Source organism: Astyanax mexicanus, chromosome 4, assembly GCF_023375975.1.
Source record: "Astyanax mexicanus isolate ESR-SI-001 chromosome 4, AstMex3_surface, whole genome shotgun sequence".
Lineage (NCBI taxonomy): Eukaryota > Metazoa > Chordata > Actinopteri > Characiformes > Acestrorhamphidae > Astyanax > Astyanax mexicanus.
The window spans coordinates 48,325,138-48,344,749 of NC_064411.1; the positions used below are offsets into that span (position 1 = coordinate 48,325,138).

At 35.3% G+C, this 19,612-nt stretch overlaps 1 protein-coding gene across 4 annotated transcripts in view; it reads right to left on the minus strand.

Moving 5' to 3' along the window:
• Positions 1 to 19,612, minus strand: part of eps15l1b (epidermal growth factor receptor pathway substrate 15-like 1b) — a 54,029-nt gene that overhangs the window by 29,582 nt on the left and 4,835 nt on the right. For all 4 annotated transcript variants that reach the window (XR_007438893.1, XM_022678820.2, XM_022678817.2 and 1 more), the window contains exons 8-21: positions 19,088 to 19,147; positions 18,651 to 18,926; positions 14,955 to 15,118; positions 13,866 to 14,031; positions 13,590 to 13,655; positions 11,940 to 12,011; positions 11,622 to 11,707; positions 9,725 to 9,797; positions 9,433 to 9,594; positions 8,292 to 8,489; positions 7,075 to 7,227; positions 6,042 to 6,153; positions 4,605 to 4,684; positions 150 to 213 (exon numbers count right to left, since the gene is read on the minus strand). Coding sequence is in view for 3 of the 4 variants with exons in the window: in XM_022678820.2 (XP_022534541.2) it covers positions 150 to 213; positions 4,605 to 4,684; positions 6,042 to 6,153; positions 7,075 to 7,227; positions 8,292 to 8,489; positions 9,433 to 9,594; positions 9,725 to 9,797; positions 11,622 to 11,707; positions 11,940 to 12,011; positions 13,590 to 13,655; positions 13,866 to 14,031; positions 14,955 to 15,118; positions 18,651 to 18,926; positions 19,088 to 19,147 (1,732 nt within the window). In the remaining variant the exon portion in view is untranslated. The remainder of the gene's footprint in view (positions 1 to 149; positions 214 to 4,604; positions 4,685 to 6,041; positions 6,154 to 7,074; positions 7,228 to 8,291; positions 8,490 to 9,432; positions 9,595 to 9,724; positions 9,798 to 11,621; positions 11,708 to 11,939; positions 12,012 to 13,589; positions 13,656 to 13,865; positions 14,032 to 14,954; positions 15,119 to 18,650; positions 18,927 to 19,087; positions 19,148 to 19,612) is intronic.

Sequence of the window (19,612 nt, forward strand, 5' to 3'; positions counted from 1 at the left end):
CTTGTATTTGTCTCATTTGTTTCATTTGGTTCTCTTTATCTACTTTAGGTAGATGCAAATGTATGCAGAAATATAAAACATTCTTGAGATTAGCTTTAAAAAACAGCTTGCAGTGAGTGATGCTGAGTGGCCAGCAATATGTACAGTACCTGAGTCTTTAAACCTTGGAGAACTGCTTGATGCGAAACTCCCCTGTCTGCCAAAAGGGCTGGTCTGCATCATATGAGAAAGACAGAGGAAAAAAAAAACTGTGTGAGGAGTTATCTAAAGTCACGCTTCAGAGAATACAACAGTAAGTCAGGTAGTTCCCCAGAGGAGTCTGTTTTTCTGTAGGTGACCTCAAATGCAAAAAAGATTATTTCAGTATTTCAGTGAAAGAGACCTCTTGACACCAGCAATCTCACACCTGGACACAATGCAGACGATTACAAGCTGAACTGCAGTCAAATCAAAATTTAAATTTAGTAAAGACATTCATATGTCTGTAGAAAACAAAAGACAACAATTAGAAGAGCATATCACAGTTACAGGGGTATCTAAAAAATGTAATATCATTGAATATCATATGATACAAGTTACTTTATTTTACTAATCCAGTTCAAAATGTGAAACTCATTTTTCTATTTTAAGTTTTCATTTCTTTTATTGTTGATGATTATGGCTTACAGACAAATAGAACCCAAAAATCAGTATCTGATTCAGAAAATTAAAATATTATATAAGACCAATTGGTACTTTTAGCAGTGTGGGCAGTGTTCCAAGTCCTGCTGGAAAATAAAATCTGCATCTACATAAAAGTTGTCAGCAGAAAGAAGGATGAAGCATGGTTTGGAGAGACATGTCATCTGCTGGTGTTGATCCACTGTGTTTTATTATCAAGTATAAAGTCAGTGCAGTTTTGTTTTCCCACAAAATCTTACAGCACTTCATGCTTCCCTCTGCTACTGACAACTTCTATGAAGATGTGGATTTAATTTTTCAGCAGGACTTGGCACACTGCCCACACTGCCAAAAGTACTGATGGGTCTTGTATAATATAAAAAATGGCATAATCATCAACAATAAAAGAAATAAACACTTTTCAATGATATAATTTTTTTTTGATGCTCCTGTAGTAGAAGACCAGAGTTAAAAAAAATAAAAGTTAGAAAAAATAGAGTTAGAAGAAGAGCAGGGATGGATTGTGGTGGTGCTAATCAAATGAATACGTTTAACCTGCGGTGAAGAATATAAGTTGTTAAATTCTGTGAAACTGACACCAATAAATCCTTAATTCCTGATATTTGATTATTTAGGAGTATTTAATTCTCTCCAGGAATACAGATACTATGAAGTATCATAGAGAATTGTCTGCTGAAATACAGTATGAAGCATTGCATCATGACATCATTGTTATTGAGGGCAACATACTGTAAAAAATGAAGACAACTGTTAGAACAACAAACCAAAGTTAGTAGAAGACCATGATTAGATGTAGACCACAGTTAGAAGAAGACTGTATGTACTGGGAGAAGACCATCACCATTAAAAGAAAATTAATCACTGTTAAGCCCTATCTGGACGGGATTAGTTTTTCAGAGGGACGCCTGTAAAAAAAAAAAAAAAATTCACACTTCTAACCTACTCTAGTAATAAAACTCCTGCATCTGGACAGCGATTGAAAAAACAGAAGGACCAGTGAGTTTTTTTGGGTTTCTCGGTCACATGACATCGCGTTCAGTAGCTCCTCCATTTCCACTCGCTGTTGTGTTTACGTGGATTTCTGTGGAAATGCGCGCCCAAAGTGTAATTACGGTGCGTGGCAATGGACACATAGCTATTTTATTAAACGCGAGGAGACTAAACTCAGATGTAAGTCTGGACGGGACTAAAATTACTGTAGGACCACGGAGTTCAGTGAAAAACAGTAGATAATTCAGCCTGTAATTTTCTCAGAGGACGTCTCTAAGAAAAACACATACATGGTCTTTCCAGACAGGAATAAAATCACAGAGGACCCCTATATAGGAAAAAATTATCCCAGGACCCCCCTGAGAAACTAATCCTGTCTTGATAGGGCTTTAGAAGAAGATCACACCTAGAAGAAGACCAGCATTACACCAGAGTTAGAAGACCACCACAGGTAAGACATCACAGGTAGGTTTCCTTTTGTTCAGTTCCATAAGCTGACTTACTTTACTTAATAAAGGATTGATTAAATAGTAACTTGAAATACTTGGCTTCTGGGCTTCCAATGGAAATGGTTAAGCCAGCACACACACATATTAAAACCCCTTACAGATGGAGCTTGGTTACTAACTAAAAATTAAATGAACCCAGTATTTAGAACAGTTAACTAATGTAATCTTGGAAACTAAATCCAAATTGCTAAAAAAAAAAATTATATATTATTTTTCTACCCAAATATTTTCTTCCTAATTTAGCTATGCTGATTACCCTACCCACTCAGCTAATATAAATAAAATACAATCGTAACAAATCTCAACATTGACTACCGGTATTTTCATTCTCGTGTAGAATTATTATTTTTTAATTATTTTGTGATTGTGACAATAAATTGCAAAGCATAGATCTGGCAATATCAGTCATTTAACACGCATACATTCTAATCACATTACACAAGCACTTTCGTGTCATGTCTTTATAGATTAAGCCGTTTCCTTGTGTGTTATGGAAGAACTGTTGTTTCTGATAATGATGCAGAGTGTGTTTTATCTGTGCTTATCACAAATAGAGAGCCAAGCTGTTGTAAGCATTACAGTCGCCAGTTCCTTTATCTTGTCACGTAAGTTACATTGCAATGGCCAGCATGCACAAGGACTGCAGAGACACTGAATGTGAATGTGAGCTACATAATTATTTTAGAATATTCGTACTTATTTATCCACTTAGGGTCGTTGTCTTGTTGCATAACTTATGTTCTTTTGAGATTCAGTTAATTTGCATAATTTAATAGTATGATGAGAAGAAATGAGAAATGATTAGGTCAATCAATGCTGGCAAGTCATCCTGTCCCATATGCAACAAAAACAGGCCCAAGCCCATAATACTACCACCACCAAGTTTCACAGGTGGGATAAGGCTTTAATGCTGGTTTTGTGCCGAATTCAGCACCCCCGCCAGCAAAAGCACCCTCTCTCGAGAGCATGCACGCACAACTTTCTGGCTTTAACTTTACTTAGAATATGGAAATACCCAAAATACTGTTTTAAGCTAGTCAGTGTAACGTTTATTAATTAAATTCTCTGACCTTTTAAGGTTAAATGCAAATATAGAAAATTAGACGTAAAAATTCATCATTTAATTTTTTTTGCAGTGCATTGTACAAAAAATAGGTTTTCATCCATGGTCAGTGTTACGTTTAGCAGCTTAAGTTTCAAACTGTTTCAAGCTAAATTTCGAAAAAAAAAAAAAGGGTTTTCATACAATTTTTCAATTATCAAGTTTTTCATTTCAGACACAGAATCTCGCAAACAGAATTTCAAGAAAAATGAAAAGTTGAATGAATGTTCTCTCAAATCGTTTCAGATTTGTCCATTTTTGTATCTTGTAACACAAATCTGATTGTATAATCCAATTTGCAACATGACATGCATTTTTTTTATTTTTCCTGAAGTTACGATTGTGAGGGGCAGAGATAAAAAAAAAAAAGAAACTTGGAAAATGGATGAAAACTTATTTCTTGTACACTGCACTACAAAAAAAAGTTTTTACATCCAATTTTCTATTTTTGCATTTAACTTCAAACGGTCAAAAATTAATTTATTAAATATTACACTGACCTAAGCTACGCTGATTCGTAAGAAACAATGAAAAATAATCATGTCGCCTTCAGCCTCTCCCGAGGGTAGGGTGCTTTTCCTGGCAGGGATGCTGAAATCGACACCATTGTAGTGCCGAAATCTGCAACCCCACAAGAAAAGCACCCTCCCCTCGCGGAGATAATTGCTTTAACTTTACCTGAAAGGGCGTGCTTTTCCTGGCGGAGTGCTGAATTCGGCAGAACACCGGAACGCAAGAAAAAGCTCTAGCTCAGCTCTTAAGTCTCACACTTACTTTTTTAATTTACTAATTTACTTTGGTCAATAGACCCATGTTCTTGTTCTTGACTGTAACTTCATAAATTCTGCTAATCCTAAAGTTTCACATATTTTGGCTGATCAGATAAATGCAATACTTGATCATGTTCCTCAATAATTAAATGTCCAGGTCTAATAGTTATCTTTTTTTTTTTTTTGGTTTTCTTTACGTACTTGTAAAGGGTTCACAATTTTTTCATCCCTACTCTGAGATTAAAAAGAAAAAAAACTATTTGAGGTTTGCTTTAAGCTTGCTTTAAAAAGAGAATGATGCTAAATTAAAAAAAAAGCTTTATGTACAGTATAATATCACAAACCAAAAACGCTGTTAGGTATATAACAACAGCTTACAGCTGCACAACAAAACCCCTGAAATAGCTCAGACTTTAGATATGAAATGAGATTAAGGTATTTCCTCATGTGTTTTAAGAATCATCTCTTCTGAGAAAGTGCCACAGCGATGACTGGACATTAATAGAAGATGAAAACACATTAAAACCTGCCAACAGAAATTTTAATAGTCACCTTAGAGAAGGGATCGGAGCTGCTGAAGGGGTCTTTAAAAGGATCGCTCTGTTTGAAGGGATCTCCACCAAACGGATCAGCTAAAAACACATAAATAATGATATTTAATACATAATGTACAGTAAAATTGATTAAAATGCCTTTATACACTGGCATAACAAAAGCCATGGGATAGCAATATTTTAATTGTGTTACCTAGGGGGATGGACTGGAAACACCCACACCTGTATAAGCTGTGTTATCTTATGAGTGAGTTTGAGTAAGGTCTACAAGAGGGTGTTGGATTGATAGGGGGACATTCCATTTCTGAATTTGTGTGGACATTTCATATTCCTCAATCCATAATGTCATGTGTTATATTAAAATATTATATTCCAACTCCAATGTCTAAATATTCTTAATTTTGTTTTTTTATTTATTTGGGATATTTAAAAAAATAGTGCATTTCATTTTTAATGTCTAAATATTCTTTATTTGTGTTTTATTTATTCAGGATTGAAAAAAAAAGTATATTCCAAATTCCATTGTCCAAATATTCTTCGTGTTTTTATTTGTTCAGGATTTTTTAAAATAGTATATTCTAATTTTAATGTCTAAATATTCTTTATTTTGTTTTTTTTTATTTGGGATATATAAAAAATAGTATATTCTAATTTTAATGTCTAAATATTCTTTATTTTTGTTTTTTTTATTCATGATATTTATTTCTAAATATTCTTTATTTTTGGTTTTACTTACCGGTATTCAGGATTTTTTAAATAGTATATTATAATTCTAAGGTCTAAATATTCTTTATTTATATATCTATATATCTATATCTATATATATATATATATATATATATATATATATATATATATATATATTTTTTTTTTTTTTTTTTTTTTTTTTTTTTTTTGCGATATTTACAAAAATACAATATTCCAACTGCATTGTCTAAATATTTTTTATATATATATATATATATATATGTTTTTTAGTCTGGATATATATATTTCTAAATATTCTTTATTTGTGGTTTTACTTTTTTAAATAGTACATTCCTGTTCTAAGGTCTAATTCTTTTTTATTTATATTTTTATTTATTCTTGATATTCCAATGTCTAAATATTCTTAAAAAATAAAATGTTCACTGCTCTGTAAAAGGATGTAACTAAATTATTAAGCTTTTATATTATCATTATTTCAGTGGTGTAAAATGGTCTTAAAATTGCAGTACACAGTTATTCTGACAGGCCTAGTCTCAGTACTTATGTTCTTACAGTTTGCTCAGAAACAAATAATAAAAAAAAAAGTGTTCATTAAAATACCTGTGAAACCCAAACTAAGAGCTTAGTGACTAAAATGAAATAAGCACAGGAGCAGCACAGTGAACGCTGGAGCAGAGTAAACACAGCTGGAGCAGAGCTCTCGGGCAGTGCAGTGGGTTACTGGCACCTTTATTGAACGGGTCACTTTTGAAGGGATCCTCGGTCTGGAAGGGGTCCGCGCTGTGGGCCTGAGTGGCGTTCGTATTAAACACCGCCAGCCTCGACCTGAAGGAGTCCTCCTGAAACAGAAACGCCATTCAGAGACCCTGTTTGTCCTCCTACTCAGAGCTGGGGAAAATATTATCATTGTAATGAGAAAGACGAGAATAGCACGCAGCTCGATTAACCTCGCCGGCTGCGTCACAAACACAGCCCTCATCCACTCATTTCCTGTGCAGGAGAGGGGAGAGTTTATGAAGGCAGCAACGTCAGAGGGAGCGCGCTTTCAGGAGAAAAGCAGACTGTCTGACACTGAACCAGTGTGTGCTACGTTTAGGCTTCAGAGCAATTCTAAAGCTACTGACTGACTGATATAAACTGTGATAAACCATGCAATATATACAGCTCACTTAAAAATGATGAGTTTCTTTGATTTTACCAAATTGAAAACCTCTGGAATATAATCAAGAAGAAGACGGATGATAACAAGCCATCAAACCAAGCTGAACTGCTTGAATTTTTGCACCAGAAGTAAATGCATAAAGTCATTTAAAAAAAGCAGTGTGTAAGTGTGTAACAGGGTTATTCCACCAAACATTGGTTTCTGAACTCTTAAAACGTTTTGAATATAAACTTTAATTTCTTTGCATTATTTGAGGTCTGAAAGCTCTGTTTTCTTTTTTTTTTATTTCAGCCTTTTCTCATTTTCTGCAAATAAATGCTCTAAATGACAAGATTTTTATTAGGAATTTAGGAGAAATATTGTCTGTAGTTTATAGAATAAAACAACAATGTTCCTTTTACTCAAATATATACCTATAAATAGCAAAATCAGAGAAACGGATCCAGAAACTGAAGTGGTCTCTTATTTTTTTCCAGAGCTGTATATGTAAATGCATGACAGAGACTTGACACTATTTTACCAGTATTTTTTGCTCTTCATCCCTAAAACATTAACATTAAGATACTCACTAAACGTTTAGGTAACAGATTATTCTCACCACAGTGGCACTGGGTGTAGAGCTCTCTTCAGCAAGCAGCTGGTCAATCTCAGCCAGGTTGCTCGAGTTGCTGTTAAGAACTTTGTTGACGCGGTCGATGAATTTATTCAGCTCCTTCTGGCTGTCCTGGATCTGCGAGAGCTCACTCTGAGTCTGTGAGAACAGAGAGATTAACAAAGACAATGGTTTAATAATTTAATATATAATATAATATAATACAATTTTAGCGGTCTATAGATAAGCAGTCAACCACGCACTGTGCAGCTTGATTTAGAGCATTGGTGTGTCTTTGCTATCATAATGATGGGAAAAGTACGTCTTGTGCGGCTCGAAAGTACTCATTCTCTTGATTAATCATGGGTGTGTTTTGGGTGTAACTTGAAATAAACCAATCAGCGTGTCGCTTGCCAGAGTTTAAGACTGGTGGATTGCTATTTTAATAGCGCAGCGCTTCTCAGTGGATGAAACTGAACTGCTTGCTCACGCCTGTCATTTACGGGAATAGCTATGCTATATATTTTTTCATTATTCTGTTTATTGTTGATGTAAAAGTTGGGTTTGTGCACTGCTGCATGTCCTTGTGCATGTTTGTGTGTAATGTGCAGGGGTGTATGTGTGCTTAGCTCATGTGGTGTGCCTGTGTTGCCAAGATAGCAATGAACATCTGACTGTTGACAGGGTTCAAATCCATCAGTGGTGCACCTGTGTTTTCTGTTGCCAAGATAGCAATACACCAACAACGTACCTGAACTCACCTCACTTCTAGACCACCACGCCCATCAGCATAGATATATTCATATGTTATTTAAAGGCTTTGAAAAAAAACTGGGCTGGTTGGGTGCAAGATACCAATGAGCATTGTGACGCACCTTGAGCAGGATGTAAGATAGGGTTCCTAGATCTGGTGTTAATAAGGTCAATTACTGTAACTTAAAGGTAGAATTTGAAATATTTTTTCTAGAAAATGGCACCATGTAAAATTCAGTGATTAATATTCATTATGCAGGTGTTTTAAAGAAAAACTACTTATTGTACATTTAAAACAATATAACTTAAATACTTTCATTTATGCAATGTCTTTCTACATAGAATTATCAACAGCTTTCTTCTTCATCAAAGACATAAGTTGTATAAATCAAATTCCGCAAAACACGTATCTGTGATCAAATTGATTTTAGGATTTAAACTACAAGAATTGTGTGTGTGTTGCTTCTTACATCATCCATCTCATTCTGTGAGGTCTTCAGCAGCTTGAGGATGCTCTCTAGTTTGGCCTGGCCTGCTCTGATGTTCTCCTCCAGCTGTTTTTCCTCCTGCTCCAGACAGTACAGGTCTGTTTTGGTTCGGTTCATCTCCTTCTCCTGCACCTGCTGGTCCATCTCCTGAGACTGGATCTGCGCCTGCAGAGAGGAGATCTGTGCACAAACACAAACACAGAGCACAACGTTAAATCAGGAACAGGTGTGCAGTAATGAAAAGCAATACCTGGGGCTATAGGTACTAAGACCAGCGCTTACATCACAAATATACAGCTCTGGGGAGAAAAAAAAGAGAAGATTTTCTACATTTTTACCAAATTGAAAACCTCTGGAATATAATTAAGAGGAAGATGGATGATCACAATCCATCAAATCAGGCTGAACCACTTGAATTTTTGCACCAGGAGTAAAGGCATAAACTTATCCAAAAGCAGTGTATAAGACTGGTGGAGGAGAACATGCCAAGATGCATGAAAACTGTGATTAAAAAACAGTGTTATTCAACCAAATATTGACCCATAAGGCTCTTTGAGGCCTTTAGAAAGAAGGATGTAAAACTTTAAAACTTAAAATATTATAGAGGGAAATGCAGATTCATCTTAAACACAAAGTTTGGGTTATCTAATTTTTACTGGAGTAATTATTTTACTTACATCTTTACACAGTTATCTGAACTTTCTACTCCTTACATTTTAAAAATAGCCTTGTTAGTCCTATTTCACTTCAGCTTAATTTCAATGAAACCCCCTATCCAAAAAAATCTCTCCATCCAGATATACCATTCCGACACCCTATTGGTTTATACTGTGATCCATCACACCTGCACACACCCCGCCCCCCCAGACTCCAGCAAGAACATAGCAGACGTATGTAGCCTAGTAGGAAGATGATCCGTGCAGAGACTCAAGAGAACTCCAGACTCAAAACATCCAACTAAGCTTTTTTAATATATGTACATTGTTCTAAAATACATTCATTTTCAATAGGCATATATGCAGCTGAGACAGTGGGTCTAGTGCATCATTGTAAAGAATGACGATACTTGTGACACCTTTCCTTTAATCAATGTTCACTTCTTAGTTCTCTCTCTTTCTCTCACCTTGCTGGTCTCCTCGCTGTACTTGCTCTTGGCCTCGGTCACCATGCCCTCCAGCTTGCTCTTCTGCTGCCCCATCTCCTGCAGTTTGTCCTGGGCGCTCAGCTTCTGCAGGTCCAGCTCGTTCAGACCGCTGTTCTCACGCTCCAGCTCGCCCTGCATGCTCTGCAGTAAACGTAATACAGAAAATACAGCACTAACTCACTCAGCAGTGATGATTTACAGTGATTTACACCGCTTAGTAATGAAGCAGTAGTAGCTGCAGCAAAGACATAGGTTTCAGAGCACGACCTACATGGATTTCGCTGTTCTTCTGCCGAAGAGCATCCTCCTTTTGTCTGATCTCCTGCTCTATGCTGCGCTTCTCACTGCCAAAACAAGAACACATGCAGATTTAGAAGTTCAAGTGCACTGTAGACGTGTAAAGTGATATTGCAGACGTAAAGTACCTTGTTTGCATCACCACCATCGGACAATCATTAAGCATAAGTAACTCAAATATACAGCCACTGACATATGAAACATGCACAGATATTTAATAAAAGCTTAGCTTTAAAAGCATTAGGTTCAGTAAAAGTGAGTTGAAGCCATCAGAGAGATAGAGAATGATGTGTAGAGATGCACCAAATATTCGGCAACCAAAATTATTTGAGAAAAATGAAACAAAACTTTCAGTGTTTGGCCAAATAAGTATTTTTTCCTTGTTTTCTCCTATTTTTTCTAGCTAGGCCGATTGTCTTACCCATTCAGCTGCTACTCAGTTGTACATCCCTATCACTGGTGATGCTACAACATCGGGAGGGTGAAGACTAGCACACGCCTCCTCTGACACATATGAAATCAGACTGCTCCTCTTTTTGAACTGCTACTGATGCAGCATTGTTAAGTAGCATTACAGCGCACTTGGAAGAAAGGGCAGCGACTCGGTTCCGATACATCAGCTCACAGACGCCTTGTGCTGATCCACATCACCCTTTTGAGTGATCAGGAGAAAGAGCGCCATCTACTGTACCCACCCAGAGAGAACAAGGCCAACTGTGCTCTATCAGGGCTTCGACGGCTGATGGCAAGCTGCATGACTCGAATGGGATTCGAACCAACCAATCTCCCGATCATAGTGGCAGAGCTTTAGACCGCTGGATCACTTGGCGCCCCATATAAATAGTTGTATCATTCATAAATAATAAAAAAAAAATATTACAGAACAATTATATTTTTGATTATGAACTCAAATCACCAATTGAATTGAGTCATAGTTCATTCAGATTGTGCTTTAGTGGTTTGTCTGCTGTCCAATAGTATTCAATAAATATTTTTACATTGTAAATATTTGTACTGATGTCTGTATCTATTAACCATTGAAACCAACCATCTGCATTTGGGCAAAAGGTTCATTTTGGTTCATCCCTAATAATGTAAGAATGATAAAAGCCTTTGAAACAAGCCGTAAACTCTTAAGCTTTGGCATGGATTATATTTTCTGAGAGGAAAAAAAAAACTGAAACTTATTTTGGGGGCTTGGGAGTCCCAGTGGATTAAGCAAGCTTAAATTTAGATTTTGAATTTTGATAATAAGTGCTATCATTTAAATAATTTAAAACCCAAACACATGCCACATCATGATTAGTCTAACAAAAGTGGTCTAACTGCACAAGACAACGAATAAAAACACTATTTTAGTATGTTTACAAAAGGAATATAAAAAAAAAAACAGTACCAATATAAACAACCAAATATATTTCTTTATGACCTACTCATTGCACACCTCCTTGTATTGAACACAGGTAGGCCATTTAACATAATATAAAAGATAAATAAATAAATAAAAAACTGGGGAAAATTACAAATGCAAAAAGCTCCTTATCTGGTCAATAACTGTTATATTTACTGAGTAAAACAATACAACTAACATTCATACAAAAACTGTGTGTATATGTGGTTGTACATCACTGTGTTCACTTAACCACTTCTAAAGCTCTCCATATAGAAGTACAGCACTGTGTATAGTTTGGAAAATCAGTGTCTAATGATGTTATATGTGGCAATACAGTGACTAAACTGAATTAAACAAAATCACATGCTGGCTGTTGGCTGTCCAGGAGAAATCTGGAACAAAGCTTTGTTTAGTGCTGCAAAAAAATGAAAAAGAACACTTCATTACATCTTTCATTATAGCACAACATATGTTTTACCTCTGCAACAGAGAGATCTCCTGACTGATGTCGTCCAGCTCTTTAACTCCCGTCAGCTCCACTGGAGTCACTTTGCTACTGATATCCTAGAGAATGAGAACAGCAGGAATATTGTAAGTAAGTATAATAATAAAAAAAACATGAATGTTGTCTATAAATGTACTCATTCATACTCTAAACAATTATTAGACAGCATATAGACTTTAAGCTATATAAATCAATATGTTTAAAAACTATTTTGCAGTGTATTTCTGTAAACACTGCAAACACGATGGCAGTATTTACCACAGTTGAACAACACAGTTAAAAGTCACTTACTCTGGACATGCTGGACACAGACAGTCCAGCTAAATCAAATCCCACTGAGGATGAAAATTCTGATGGAGTTGTCTAAAAAGAGTAAAAAGGGAACAAAATAGGAAAAAGAAAAATACAAGGATCAGAAACAATTTAAAAGGTCACATCTCTAACCATGATAAGAGAGATAGATAGATAAATAGATAGATACTTTATTAATCCCTGAGGGGAAATTCTAGAACTGATAATGCAGTTTAAATAGTTAAGTTACTGTAGGGATGGAAAATTTTCAATTAGATGCATCTTGATGGGTGATTCTGAATCGATTCACAAATGAGAAAAATCGATTTTGTAGCTGTTATCTAGAACTGATGAGGGGATGTAAAAGTGCGTAACTCGGAAGTGCAAAAGTCTAGAGCCCGGGCACGTAACAGAGTCGCAAGATAAGAAACAAACCCACCGGCTCAAACTAAAAGCAGCCTAGTTCGATTAAGAGCAAGTCTGTTTCACGTCAGTGTTTCTACCCAATGTGCACTGGCGCTATCGGCGTGTACAGCTCAGATATGCAGTTACATCCTACCGAGCGCGAGACGAATCCAACTAGAGTGCTTCTATACGCGGAGCTGATTAACTGAAATGTATATATTTTTAATAAATGGAAATAGAGTTAGAGCCCACTAAATAAAGAGCCAAATTCATTATGGATCATTGCAGATACTTTACTTTAACAGACATCCCAAACAACCCCCCAGTAAATGAATATATATATATATTATATATTATATATATATATATATATATATATATATATATATATATATATATATATATATAGATATGTGGTAGACTCACGCGACTTCTGGGGTACTTGAGACATCTGCTTCAAAAGTACCACGTAGTCATGCAATGAGGAAAAAAAAATCCTCTATTGAAGAAATAGATGAATCAAGATGCTCGTTTTATAATTGCATTGCTAGAGGTGAGACGATTACTTGAGTAATTTGAGTTACTTGATAAAAAAAATTGATAGAGTAATTTTCTGAATCGTTTCATTTATTTTAAAATCCAGAGCACAGACTTTTAATGTGAAACAGTGAGCTTAGCGGTATGTCTTAGCACGCTTAGCGTTAAGTAGCTTAGATGCACAACATAAAGCCAATGTTTATGCCTTTATTACTGATTAATGTCCTATATTTAATACTTACAAGAAATCCTAAGTTGAAATAACTTAACCTAATTATTAATGATTAATTATTTAAATTATTACTTGGGGTATGTATGTACATTTTATGTTTTTTTATTTATATTTGTGTTTGCAATGTGTAAATGTATGATGTGAATTTAAAAATTAAACCAATTGGTCGTTCATTATTATATTTTCTCTTGTGTATTTTTAATTGCTTTTTAGGCAAGCAAATATGTTTTATCCGATTTCTCGATTAATTAAATCAATTTTTCAGTAGAGTACTCGATTACTAAAATAATCGATTGCTGCAGTCCTATGCATTACATAGCTCTAAATCATAATCAAATCCAAATTGTAAGGGGTCTAGAAATCCCCACCCCTAAGTAACCAACTACCCTAACCCTTTCTGAACAGTTTTTATATGTAGACATTTAAATGCAGTCTCTGGAGTATTTACAGCACATCACTTTTTTTTAAGCACTTACTCTGGAAACACTGGACAGTCCAGCCAAATCAAATCCCACTGAGGATGAGAAGTCTGATGAAATTGTCTAAAAAGAGCAAAAGGGAAGACAAGAGAAAATACATTAATTATTTACTATTATTTTCATACTAGTCAGGATAGTTTTGTTACATTTGCTACATCCGATCATCATCTCATATGCGGGCTGCATCTCTCTACACTCTCCACGCTGTTTGGTTATGCTGAATTCTGCCTCCTGCTCTTTACCTGCTTCAGATTTTTGTGTTGATGTACTCACACTAGAGGCAGCAGAAGCAGCAGAGCCCCTCTCTGAGGGGGGAATCATTTCGGGGGTCAGACTCTGAGGAGGATCAGTCCCTTTCACCTTCTCCTGGATCAGATGCATAGCCAGACAGAACTGCTCCTTTGTTAGCTTGCCTACAGATTTAGTGTCTGCCAGAGACCTAGACAGAGGCAGAAAGACAGAGAAAAAGATGATGAACAAAGCAGTTGTCAACCAAGGCACTTCTGGTACAATTATTAAGAAATTGCTCTTTTGGATAACATAAAAGTTTTAAAATGTATGTTTTAATAAAAAAATGGGGCTAAAGCATCTCAATCTACTATATTTTATATACAAAAAAATTTGCACATTTTTAGGCACCTGTAAATATTGCATTTCTACTCCTTCTTTTCTGAACAAAAATGTATTACAATACTGACAAACAACATTAATACCAAAAAAGGTATTTTTACATCAATGTACTGAATCTTCAAGGGTCTGCTTTGGTAAATCAGTACTTAAAACAGCAGTATGGAAAATTAGTATTTCTTGCCTCTTGGCTCCCCCTGTTGGCTCTTCAGAAAGTAAAATTTGTACTTTGAGTTCTCTCTAAACAATATACAGCTCTGTTAGAAAAAAAAGATGAGTTTCTTTGATTTTACCAAATTGAAAATATAAGGAATATAATCAAGAGGAAGATGGATGATCACAAGCCATCAAACCAAGCTGAACTGCTTGAATTTTTGCACCAGGAGTAAAGGCATAAAGTTATCCAAAAGCAGTGTGTAAGACTGGTGGAGGAGAACATGATGCCAGCTGAGAGATACATTTTTAAGTGGTCTCTAGCTGTATAATTGCACTTGTTATAATGTGACCAGGAGTTTGAACAGATATATGTAAAACACAATAGATGTTTACATGTCCCTATTGTACTGAATGGGCCATTTTGGAAAGGAAATCCATCTGTGTTAACTAGCTACATTTTCTCAAATGTCAATGGCTATTTAATGCCCATTTGTTTAATTGGCTTGTAGTGGAGTGTTGTGCCACCAATTATAGGAGCTGAACGGGGAATTAAATGTAATTTATTTGTCAGTTTCTCACCAGATGTGAGCCAGCACACTCTGTGGCAGTCCTGAGTTTATGAAAATGTCCTTAACCTCCCCTCCTCCCACCATGCCATCAAAATCAGAGTCAGCCAGCTCAAAGATTTCCTCGTATTGCTCCCTGTCCTCCTGAGGCACCACCCAGCTCGTCGAGACAGCAAGCTGCAATATAAACATACACAAAACACACAAACATACACATACAGTCTGAATCAGTGTAAATATTCAGGTTATTCTCAACAAACAGGAGCTGAAACACAAATTTATCTTATTTATTCAAAGCAATAATCATCATATATTGCTAATAAACAAATTCCAGAATAACAGAAAAGGCAGAAAAAGGCAGAGCCTTCAGGTGTTGTAATACAGAGAAAGCAACAATGTCAGTGTAAATACAAAAGGAATGGGGTGGAAGGCAAAGAGTGGAATGTGGAGAAACTGGTTTGGGCAGAAATGCAGAGAGAAGAGCATGGAGGTCTGAAACTGAACTTTCAGTCATTCAGAAATATATTCTATCAATACGGAGGCTTAGCCTTGTGAGTTAGGGGCTTGGGCTATATACAGCAGTTTGCAGTAAGGCCCTTCTAACCCTTTAGAGAAGGGGTGACAATAGGTGCATATAAATCATAACATAATATTTAATTAGGCAATATATTTTATAGTTATTGTAACTATTAGCATGTATTTCATAAATTAACCAAAATAAAAAAAACAGCAACAGAAAATTCAAAGCATTAGTCTGTGTTTTTCAGTTGCTATAGGACGCATATCTGACTGACAGCAGTTTTAACCAATCAAAGCTTTTTAAAATGGCTTCTGCCCCTGTGGGTCTGCATACCCCTTCTACTGATTTTTTGAAGGGTGTAGTAATGAGTCTGTTAGCAAAGTCGTGGGACAATCTAACCAATCAGATTCATGATTTTCACTCCGGGGCCGGGGCCGGGGCCATGGCTGTCTAACCCCTTCTCAGCGCTGTGATGAAGGGGCTACGCATTGGTTAGTTGTAAAACGGAGCTCATGCTGGCTAAGTTCAATAGTTAGCTAACTATCATAGAACTGCAACTGTAAATGAGACAGATATTGTGTCACAATGTCTTTAAAGGCCGTCCTTCAATGTGAAACTAATTCACAATATTAGGCCGCCCTGGTGTACTGTAGACATACAAACAAGTGATCTTTGTTAAATGGTTGTACTTGTAGGAAAATTAAGTATTGATTTTTGTGGTCTATTGTAAATGGTACTTTTGATATTTGTTGCTGTATTTGTGGGCTGTTAATGTGTATTAAGCTCATATAACAGTCAAGACTGATTGCATTCATAAAAAGGAATGTTAACAAACATTTGGTCATATAGGGCCACTTTCCCCATATTAAGCCTAATAAAGATGGATAAAATGTTTTCTTTCAATGGACAATCTCCATTCAAAATGTTGGATAGTCTAGACTAGGCTTAATCCCTGTCTGGAAAACTGTCACTTAATGTTTATATACATACATATTTATCACCAATTCTGTCATTTTTCACTTTCTGACATAATCTGAGGCTCCACCTTCATTCTTTAAAATGGCCATAGAAATCTAAATCTGGGCAAAAATCTCACAGAAAAAACACAAAGATAATTGTGACTGGTTAAGTTTTTTTTTATGCAAATTCGAATGTTTTAACACCGTGTCCCTCTGTGACATCAGCCTGGCCTAAGTCAACACACAAACTGGAAAATCAGAGCTGGTGACGTCACCAAGAAAGTCACAAAAGCTTATTCACTCCAACAGGAGTCTGGCCACATCAGGAAAAGCCTTCATCATGACTCAACCGCTGGTATTTGGCACCGCCACGGTTATCTGACTGGGTGGGAAAGTTTGTCTTTCCTGAGTGGCGAAGTTTAAAGTACAGCCAAACAAATGCTATTTATTATTAAACGCTTTAAAACTGATGTGCTTCTGTTTCTGGCCTGCACACAGTAAGGTTGTCAATGTACTGGGCATTGCAAACATTGCAAATGTCAAGTCCATTTCACACCGGATGTCTCCTTTAATACTTCACAGTCTGAAGTTCAGAAACACCTCAGATGCCCCATGTATAAAGCTCCAGGTGATTTAACCCAAAACATGTTACTTAAAGATAATAAAGTTCATAAAAAGTAAATGTAATACTTTTTAACTTTTAAAAAGGCATTTTAACCACAATACATAGCATTTTTTTAGTCTATACCATGCAGTAAGGGTGTGCCATTTCGTATCGTACATGACAATATCGCCAAAAATGTTGAATATCGTAAACAATATTAGACCCTGAAATATTGTGTCATATCACTCACTTCTAATTATCACATCAGGATACTACTTTTTTGCCGTTTTTAGCAAAAAAAAAAAAAAAAAAATCACAGTGTTCTCATTTACCATGATATATCTACTAGAGATTATATATGTCCAGTATATATATATATATATTTTTTTTACTTTAATCCTGGATATATGGAGATATATGGAGTGCATTATTATTATAATAAACATTCTGGATCATTGACTTCTGTTACAAATCTGATCAAATTCTTCTTTTTTTTTTTAATATCTCAGCCATATCATATTGCATGCAATAATAAAATTCTAAATATTTTTTTCTAATTCAGTGTTTTGGTCATACCGCCAAAAGTATCGTTATCGTGAAAATACCATGAAATATCGTGATATTATTTTAGAGCCATATCGCCCACCCCTACAATGTAGTCCTGGAATTTATTGTAGGTAATCATCAACCTGCAGTGTACATATTGCATGTTTACTGTTGTAATTAATTCATTTAAAATGCAGTTATATAGCACTTTTCACAAAGAATGCTACCACAAAGCAGAATATTGATGGAAATTTGAGTTGGAAAGAGCAAATAGACTGGGTTAGTAGAAAATAAATAATTCAATAGGTATAATAAGGAGGGTTAGTTATCTGGTTAACACAAAATGTCTTCTTACTCTTTACTTTAGTCTTATTCATCCATATCGTTCATATTGTTATATAGTTTTTATATATAGGAGTACATATTCATATTCTACTAGTCTTAATAAAATTCTGGTTCTTCAGAAACTATTTGTTCGTATTGCAACACGATCAAATTTATACACGCCATCTGCTCCTCTATTTCAAAAACTTCAAATTCTCTCGATTTACAATATTAATATATTTCAAATATGTAGATTTATTTATAAAATGTATTCTAATTATGAAAATATCACAGAGCAATTCAAAAATTACTTCATTACAAATGCAGAGATTCATAAATATTAAACATGCCAGTCTTTAGATTTTCGTTATTCCTAAATTTCTCTTTTGTAGAGGTCAATTTTCAATATATATATATATATATATATATATATATATATATATATATATATATATATAGATATAGGGGAACAAAACTGTGGAATTTTAACCATTTGGCAAAAAAATGTTATGTAATGTAAGAAAACATTTTAAACGATGTTTAAAAGATCATATAATTAATGTTTTGTGATCACTATTTTAGTTTTTTTGTGTTATATAGTTGGAATGTGATATTCTTATGTTATGTTCATCATAAAATACTTTTTTAAATATATGTTTTTAAGGTAGAGGCTTTATTTAAGCCCATGTTAGGTTTTTGCCTTTACCCGCACTGTTTTTTGTGCAAATAAAAATACTCAAATACTCAAAAGTGTACCTGCAGTGGTGCTGGGCTAGGGCTGGGACTGGGGCTAGAGCTCTTGAAGGAGTTGGATGGTGAGAGACCGGAGGCCGTGGTCAGAGGACTCTTGGAGGAGAGGGGCACAGTGGAGCGAAGACTTTCCTTCATGAGGAAGGGGCTGGAGGGCAGCACAGGCACAGAGCCAGGCAGAGCACCTCCTATCTTCTTACGTTTAGATGGAGGGATGAGGGAGGAGGGAAGCATGGAGGGAATGGGTTCTTTCTCTCTGGCTCGATAAACCAGATGCATGGCCTGAGGAAAGCAAACAAAAGAATAAAGTGATTTTATTAAAATATGGGAAAAAACATTTGTAAAAATATTTTTTTTGTTCATTTTCGGCCACAAATGTTGATTTTTTTGTGCATCTCTACTGAAACCGGGTGAACCATGGATAAAAAAGCTGTTCAACTCACCACCGCAAATTCTTCTTTATCCAAGTGGCCATCTCGATCAATGTCACTAAGATCCCAAATCTAACAGAAAAAAACATAAGGCATCGTTATATCTTTTAAATTCAGTCCTAAGAAAAACCCAGTCAGGTCACATTTTTTATGCATTTCACTTCCTAACCTTCTATCCTTTAGTTCTTATTCAGTAATCCTAGGCCCTATTCAGGGAGGTGAAGTGATAAATTTTACTTTTACTTTTAATAGATTTTAATTTGACATCCTGTAGTAAAAATACATCTGCACAGGATAAGAAATATCGCATAAATGACTGAGATGGGAGCGGCTACTCGATTTATGCACTGCTGTCACCTCCAAAACACACAATGATAACCAATAATATAACCTAAATTACATTTAATTACATTAAATTTGGTTTGTAAATTAGCAGCAACAATAGAATATAAAAGTTCAGTGAGAATAACATTAAACAAAAAAGTTGTAGCTTATAAAAAAGAAAATCTGATACTATAACCATTCATTTTTAATAAA